The 8847-nt window shown below is 39.9% G+C and overlaps 1 protein-coding gene across 4 annotated transcripts in view; it reads right to left on the bottom strand.

The window, feature by feature from the left end:
* Positions 1 to 8767, bottom strand: part of dock11 (dedicator of cytokinesis 11) — a 107746-nt gene extending 98979 nt beyond the window's left edge. For all 4 annotated transcript variants that reach the window (XM_084405978.1, XM_084405980.1, XM_084405979.1 and 1 more), the window contains exon 1: positions 8575 to 8767. In XM_084405978.1, the coding sequence (XP_084262104.1) occupies positions 8575 to 8676 (102 nt within the window). In that variant the 5' untranslated portion in view covers positions 8677 to 8767. The remainder of the gene's footprint in view (positions 1 to 8574) is intronic.
* Positions 8768 to 8847: the final 80 nt, after the last annotated feature.

The raw sequence follows: 8847 nt of genomic DNA, 5'->3' as shown, positions 1-8847 counted from the left end.
AATCCAGTCTCACTTCCTGTTACAAACCTACGTAACAATGTAACAAATTTGCATAATGCCAGTCTATGGTCTTTGGCAGAACAACGTCAACCTTCAAACACTGTAGTTGTAGCTGATGAGGCCTGAAAGAGTTTGGTTCGTGTTGTAGACATGTTGAGAAGAAGCTGTTTTCAGCTCAGAGAATCCACTCTGATGCACTTCAAAAGGACGAGGACTCACGCTAAGACTGATACAGAAAAAAATTACGCTATCGTTCGTTTCACTGGGAATGAAGTGCTGAGGAAGATCCGGAGCTGAGATTCAGATATGGTAATGAGCGTTTGGTTTCCAACACATGCTGCAAGCAGTAGACCAATCACAACAGACTGGGCCATCTGACCAATCAGAGCAGAGTAGCTCTCGAAAAGGAGGGGTTTAGAGAGACTGAATCTTCAAACGAACCATTTTCAGACTCTTTGACAAATGAGTTGAATTATGTTTAGGGGAACTAACAATTGTATTATACAAACAAGTCAAGACTCACGACTAGGGGTGTGCGATATCACAGTTTTTGATCGTGGATGATTAAAATGTCTCCACGATCTGCTTTTGAAGAAATATCATAGTATCGTGCATTCTATCATTTGCAATTCTGGCGCCTCCGTCTCAACATACTGAACAACGCAACGTATGTTCACATCAAATGTTAACGCAGAGGAACGGGACACTGCAGTTCACTAAAGTTCATTATTTGCATGTGCTGGTTAAAGGAGAACTTGGTAACTTTTTTAACTTAATAAAACTGTCTAGAAATCATTTGGATGGTTAAACAACCTGTTCTGGTGATATTGGTGACTTTCCCCGCTCCCCCCAGCGTTCCCAGGCGGAAAACCAACCTTGCAACTTGGGCACTACCGTCCCGGCAGCGATATTTTTTTTCACAGGATGGTAGGGGAAGACTCATGAATATTCATTAGGGAAGTCATCCCTGATTGGTCTTAACCCCAGTGACGGGTAGGTTTAGGGCGGGGTTAGGGGTAGGTCATCAGACCCCCAGTGGCGGGTAGGTTTAGGGGTGGGGTTAGGGGTAGGTCATCAGACCAATCAGGGATGACTTCCCTAATGAATATTCATGAGTCTTCCCCTACCATCCTGTGAAAAAAAATATCGCGTCCCGGCAAGATAGAAATTCGAAGTCTCGTGAGAAGCGAGAACTAGAACGAGAACGAGCGTGAAACACAAATTGCTTTACGGCAATTCAACATAAACAAACACGCATGTATGATGTATTACCAGATTACCCACCTCGGTAGACATAGCTCCACGCGATACAGTTGGCTTGCTCTGATCAAAACAAACGCACATGAGCAGCGGTAGAGAGGGGGAGGAGGCCGCCGCAAGTGAGTTTTTTTACGACTGTGTTGTGAAATATACGCCCCCCCACAGTTGTAGGGGGAGCTCGTAGGGAAAACATGCGACAACAAAAGGGAAAATCAGCGAAGAAGTGACTAGAGTTCGCTAGAGTTACCGAGTTCTCCTTTAAACATGTCATTCACGTGCTGATGCGCTGTCCTAACGTGCGCTTTTCTAAGCGCGTACACCCGAAGCGCACATGCACTAAAAGCCTGTCTAACAGTGTCTGTTTACTGGACTAAGTTATCTTTCGAGTCTTATTGCGCTAATACTGTCAAATACACTAAAGGTTTACATAAACAAAGTTGGTTATGTCTAAAGTGAAAGCAAACAGAGAAAATAGAGAGAAAATCTGCTTGTCAAATGCGCGTATATTAGACGCATCGCGTGCAGGTCTACAGGTAAACATAGGTAAACATGCTGCCGCTTGTCCTTAAAGAGATAGTTCACCCAAAAATAAAAATTCTGTCATTATTTCTCACTCTAATGTTGTTCAAAACCTGTATTAATTTCTTTCTTGTGCTGAACACAAAATAAGATATTTGGAAGAATGTGGCTAAACAAACAGTTGCTGGTCCCCACTGACTTCCATAGCAGGAAAAAAATATAGCCTAATATAGCCAGAAGTCACTGGGGTATATCAACTGTTTGGTTAACCACATTCTTCCAAATAACTTTTATTTTCAACAGAAGAAAGAAACTTATTCGGGTTTAAAACAACTTGAGAGAGTAAATGATAGCAATTTTAATTTTGGGGAGAACTATCCCTTTAGTGTTAATAAAACAACAAAAAACAAAGAGGAAATCACTCACTGCTCTTGACTGAGAACTTTAATAGTAGCTTTAATAAGAATCAATGTATAATTTATACAGTGAAGTCTATGTTTGTCACGGCTTGAAGGAAGGATGACGAAGATGAAGGTAGTAACAACACTTTCTTTAATAAATGAAACTCAGGAACACTGGTGAGACACGAACAATACCAGACACTGAACTGAAGACAGGCAGACCTTAAATACACAGTGATGATTAACGCAAACGACAGGCAGCTGTGAGGAAGGTGATCAGTGTCCATGGTAACAGATTAGTGGCGGGAAACACAAGTGAGAAATGAAAACAAACTGAAAGTCTAATAACAGAACATAATGGTGACAATGTTGTGTTTTATTTTCATATTTGTTCACTTAATTACTTTCTTCAATGCTACTGTTAAATACACCTACTGTAGCTGAAAAAATAAAGCACTGTTTATTTCATTTGTATATTAAGTTGTGTATGTTTAATGTGTATCTTTGTTCTTAATTTTTAATAACAAAGAAAACAATGACAAAGATTTTTATCTTTGCCACTTTGGCCTAAATGTCTGCCATTCTTTTTTATTTTATATTTTGTAACCTATACGGCTTTGTTTTTAAAATAGGGACATTACTTTGGCTGTAATGCTCAGTCACTTGCAAAATAGTAAAACCAACATGAAAAAGAATCGTGATAAAATCCTGAATTGTGATTTTCCTGAAAAAAGAAAATCGTGATATGATATTTTTGCCATATCGCCCACCCCTACTCAGGACCAATGCCCACTACCGTTCAAAAGTTTGGTTAAGTTGCTAAAGTTTTGTATTTTTGTGAAAGATGTCTCTTATGCTGCTCACAAGTCTGAATACATAAAACAGTAGAAAACAGTTATAAGTTACATTTTATTACAATATAAAGTAACTGTTTTCTATTTGAATACATTTTAAATAATAAATTATTCATTGCAAAGCTGAATTTTCAGCATCATTACTCGAGTCGTCAGTCACACGTTCCTTCAGAAATCATTCAAATTTGATTTGATGCTCAAGAAACATTTCTTATTATTAATATAATCAATGTTGAAATAATTATAATCATAATAATTTTGTGATAAATTTGGTTCAGAATTCTTTGAACGTTAGAAAAAAATTGCATTTGTCAACAATGTCAAAGTCATAACTGTCACTTTTCATCCATTTAATGCAACCTTGCTACATAAAAGTAGGCCTATTAAACTTTTGAACAGTATTTAAATTGCACTATATGTTTTGCTTTCATTAATTGTCTCACTTGAGAAACAACAGTGCAAAATAAACCCAGACAAAAACAGCCATACATCAAATACCATCTCTTATTATACACATAAATGCTTCCTGTGTTTCTAAAGCACATACACAAGAGCTGACAACCAATGCGAGTGTTTCAGCAGCAACTTCCTGTCATGTGTCATACCACATAGAGGCAAAAAACCACAGCCAGTCCAGCTGCAACTGCAACAGGGCATGAGTTACAGCGAAGTTCTGTTGGCTCGTGACTCCACTCTCTCTAAACTGCCCTTTTAACCAACTTCCCCAATGGGAATTCTTGCATATTCCCCAATCCAAGTCCTGTCTCTCGCTGCAAGCCAAGCGTTAAATTCTCAGGGCCAAGGTTAAGCTACCTTATAGTGGCAGGACGAGCTTCTTAATGCCAAAAATAGCCCAACCTCTGCAAAAACAACCACAAGGCCTCAGATCGTTAAAAAAAGGGGTTTCAACGTCAACCCTGTTGAGGTCAGAGAGGAACTGAAGAAGAAGAAGAATCACAGGCCATCAAACCACAGGCTGAGGTATAAGGAAATATGAGCCAGATCACCGCTCACGAGCTCATGGGCGTTGGCGCCACGCGCGTTTCAGTCATGTTATTTCCGTATGCAAGAACTCAAAATGAAAATGTAAAGGGGCGACAAAGTGGGCGACATAAAGCTGTACAGAAACCTTGACTTGAGCCCGTCTACTGGGTGGTTAATGTACTCTCCAGATGTGAGGCTTTGGCTCCGCAGACAACAGCTGATGTGCATTAGGCCACTGTGTGTAAACACACACGCCAGCATTCGAACTGAACGGCCACGGCCTCCGTCTGAACCTCTGCAAAACTATGCCAACACAGATCTGAGCTTTTTTCTGTATCTTTACAAGCCTTTTGCAAAGCTTATCTTGTCTTGTAAATCTTGTGAAGGACCACATGCTCTGTGTTTCTGTGAGCATTTGAGGTCCACCATTTGAAAGCATATTTATATCCAGCAAATCCTGTGCAGAAAACATAGCAGAAAACATTTCGACTTAGCAGTTTACACTTAACTCTCTGCAGCTTGGCCAAAACTGTCCCAAATTTAAAGTAGGGCTGTCAATAGATAAAAAATTTGGTTACATTTTATTTTAAGGTGACGTAGTTACATTGTACTTACTCAAATAAGTACTGAGTAATAGGGCTGGGCGATATGGCCAAAATTTCATATCCCGATATAGCTCATTTGATATCCCGATAACGATATACATAACGATATAGCAATTTTTCTGTTAATTCAGTTCATGAATAGTCTACCGTAAATCCTCTAATATTGGCCTGTATTCCATTACCGGCCGGGTCTCTAACATTGGCCGGTCTCGCTGTTGGCGGAGGTAAATAATTATTAGAACCAATGTTTTTCTGGGCAGGCCACAACATTATGCTTGTGATAGTAACATGCAAATACCACAGGGGGGCAATGTTTGCTAACGAATCCAAGCCATAGCTACAGTAGCCTGGTCATGTCAATCACTTCGCTCTTGACTCGCACGTGACGTGAGAATTCAGTCACCGGTAGGCTAACGTTGTTTATCATGGCAGCCGCGGAGCCAAAGAGGATTTTTGGCGAAAATCTATTTTTTAACCCCCTGGGTTCGACAATCGCGCCGGCGCGATAGGTTTTTTTCTTTTTCTTATAAGTGCAAAAGAGATTCAAAATATTCTGTTGACTTTGATCTTAATTACGGAGAGCGCGCGCTATTCAAAAGCAAATAAAATGAGGCAATCCACGCAAACCTGTGACAGTGAACACCCACAATCAGTTGGATATGTTCACTTTCAGGTTCACCTCGTTTTCATTTTGAGGAGCAACGGATCCGGTTGAGGAATAGGTCAGTTCTATATTTGCTTTGTTCTAATCGCAATCTGTACACGCAAAAAGACTGTTTAAATATGAATCGCGTTTCTCTCTCTCTCTGTGTGTGTGTGTGTGTGTGTGTGTGTGTGTGTGTGTGTGTGTGTGTGTGTGTGTGTGTGAATGAATGAATGCACAGATGCGCGCTGTTGTGGAGCTACTAACGGGTTGGGTTGGCTGGTCATCTAGTTGAGAATTAACTTACCCTGGTCTGAACCGCGTCTACTACCGTCTTCCTCCATGTTTGTTTATGTATTGCAGCGTGCATGGGCATGCCGTGAGGTTAATTCTGCCGTAAAACGCCTTATCGTGGCGTAAACGATAGAGCCTTATATAAAACGATAGACATTTTCTATCGTCCAGACGATATATATCGTCATATCGCCCAGCCCTACTGAGTAATAATATTAATTAACTACATAGAGGTGCGCTTAGGGTTAGGGTTTGGTTTATGGTTAGTTACTTGTAATTATGCATTATTTAGGCTACTGTTATTACTAGTAATTACATGTAGTAACGTGTAAGTTAACTACGTCACCTTAAAATAAAGCGGTACCAAAATGTGTATCGATTAATCGCACATCAATCCTATACTTATCATGAAATTAAGCATACACCATTTATCTTGCAATTCTCATAAAACTGTATTTTTCTGCAAGCTTTTTTTCCAAGGTAAATTTAGGTTTCTTTCCAAAAAAAATATCCCTTGGAGACTCCAAATCACAATTAATAACCAATTTATATAAATGCTCCATATTACTTCCATAAATGTATGCACACCAAAGAACACACACACACAAAACATCACTTTTCAGAATTCAGTGTACATTATGTGTACAGTGCAAGGACTCGCGCGCGCTTACTGTACGACTCCTGTACGCCACTTCAATCTTCTTTACCTTGATTGTAATCCTCATCCAACAAAACTTCACTAGCAAGACGCTGGTTTGCTTTATCCAGCTGAGAAATGTAGTTTGCGTATCATCTGGCCATATAGCTGTGGGATGCTTTCATTACATTAGTGCTGTTTTGAACTGACTGTTCGAATGCATTCACTTACTGGATAATTGGACTGAAAACTTTCCCAGAGTTTAGCGGCTTAAAATGATCTGATCGCAAACACTGACAGCCCTAATTTAAAGTCAATATGAATTGCTGTTTGCTGAAATGGTGCCTAAATATGATTAGGCTATTTTTAGTTTTAAATAGAAAGCCATTTCAGAGGAAGAGCAAGTTATGGCAATATATTTTGATTACAAAGACAAATAATTTTTTGGAGTTGAAATAATATGCACCATTTCATTTAGAATAAAAACAACATGAATGTGCATTTATAAAGTAAACGGGGTCAGTTTAATGTCTGTCTATATAGTGTGCCGCTCTGTTTGAATGGGTAATTGGTTAAAAAGTGCAGGGGTGACGAATTTTTGTAGGCCAAAACCTGTAAACGAGTTTCATTTTAGCACTTCTGGTACCATCGTCCAGAAGTCAATGGGTTTTTGGGTAAATGCTTGAAGGTGAACACAAGATATTTTCACGTTTTATTCTACCATATAAAACACATCAGTAATACTCTCTTGTGATTTTTTTAAAGCTTTTACTTGTCTTGTAAAAGGTAAACTCATCTATGCACTAGTTTGCTTTCAGTTTATAATCACACTCTTGCAAACTATTATAACTCAAATTTTCAGGGAAATTTTTTTTAAACATAGACTGAAAGAGTTATCGGAAGCTTAGTGATGGTGACGTTGAAGTCATGTGACAGTGGTGTAGTTTGTTTATAGCCTACGTTTAGCTTTTGACTTCTGTCGATTGTATTTACGCTTTTATTAAAAAGTCAAAGGAAAAATCCTATTAGCTTTTCTATCAAGGCAATTAGGGTGACGCAAACTTTCAGGTGGGCCTACAACAATATGTCACTCTATATGCTAGTGTTCTCCAAAGTGTTACACATACACATAAAATGTAGTCGTTCTCTTTCTGTAAAACAGTGCAAACAATCATAATGACTCATCCTGCACTACAGATTTTTGTCCAATCAAATTCTCTCTTGAATTACAATGCCCCGCCCCCTTATACCACCTGAAACCGAGTAGCAAGTAGAAAATCATGATCATGGCTATGTCATAACTAACAACTTTTAAGAAATTTATGGGAATAAGGAAACTCCCGATGAGAAATACGTCAACACCAATAAAACTCCGCTCGTTTATCAATTCCACTGGGTTTTTAAGTGGAACAATGAGCGGTGGTAATAGAGCGGCCACTTCTTTCACTTCTTGTATCATCATTTTGGTCGAATTTGTGCAGATGCACAGTGTGCGAAAGAGGCACAGAAAAGGGAAAGATGAAACAAACACTTTATTCAGCACACACAGAGGACACAGGAAGCAAAGCTTAGCAGCCAGAGGGTATTCTCATGGGAAACACAAGGGCTTTGCAATCTCCATAGAGTGCCATTTGTTGTCTGTCTCCCTGGAAACCACAATCAAACTGACAATTATGACATGATAGGCCTATACTCAAACAGCTCTAGTAGAAAATCTCAGTCTCATGACATGTGTCCGGCTGAAAATATCATTTCTGAGCATAGCTACTGATGCCTCTAATGAATGCTGCAACAATCTATATCCTCTCTGAAAAACATTTGTGACACAGATCTGTTCTCTGCCTCTGATCATTTATTTCTCAATGGTCCATTAAAGAAAAAGAGAGCATGGACTCTGTTCTTGGACTGGTGCATGGGCACATCCACATGTCTCTTTACACAAAGGCATAAGGATGCTCCATGTGGTTCCAGTCAGGATCACCTAAATACCAGCCTTTTCGTGGAATAGATCGCTATTTGTTATTTAAATCAATGCATATCTCAGTATGTACATGCTGCTGCCGTCTATGTGATGTGTTAGACAGATGTTGAAGCTGTGCTGCGGTTATTGCCTTGAAGGCACGAGACGTAATGCTTGTCTGGCACGTGTTTCAATAATAATTACAGACGCCGTTTGCACACAAAAAAACAACTATAAGCAATACCTGACAACTCATATGCACATACGAGGTCAGATAATAAACTAGGACTGTTTTACACACTAGTGATCTGGCTGCCATGCACGCGCCTGTGATGTCTAAAACGCCGCCTACTTAGGTAGCTCACTACGTGTTGAGACACAGCCCACAGAGAGAGAGTAGTCTCTTGAGTTACTAACCACAGCAATGGACGTCCTCACCGCCTCCGACACACTTTGTCTGAGCTCCGCAGCCGTCCCAGGCTTGCTCAACCTTTTTGTGAATTTTCGTACTTCGGACATTTTCTCCTTCTTTAGTTAGAATGTATTTCCATCAGCGTCTTGATTGCGGAAAGCGACATCGCGGCACGTCAATCTGCGCGTCTGACAGAGATGCGGATGCGGGAGGGGCGGGGCCTCATGGACCAGCGTTAGCTCCGCCCTCCGCGAGAAGTTGCCTGATATTCAGCAATC

The sequence above is a fragment of the Rutilus rutilus genome (genome assembly GCF_951802725.1).
Source record: "Rutilus rutilus genome assembly, chromosome: 3".
In the NCBI taxonomy this organism is placed as follows: domain Eukaryota; kingdom Metazoa; phylum Chordata; class Actinopteri; order Cypriniformes; family Leuciscidae; genus Rutilus; species Rutilus rutilus.
This window is presented reverse-complemented; position numbering and strand designations above follow the sequence as displayed.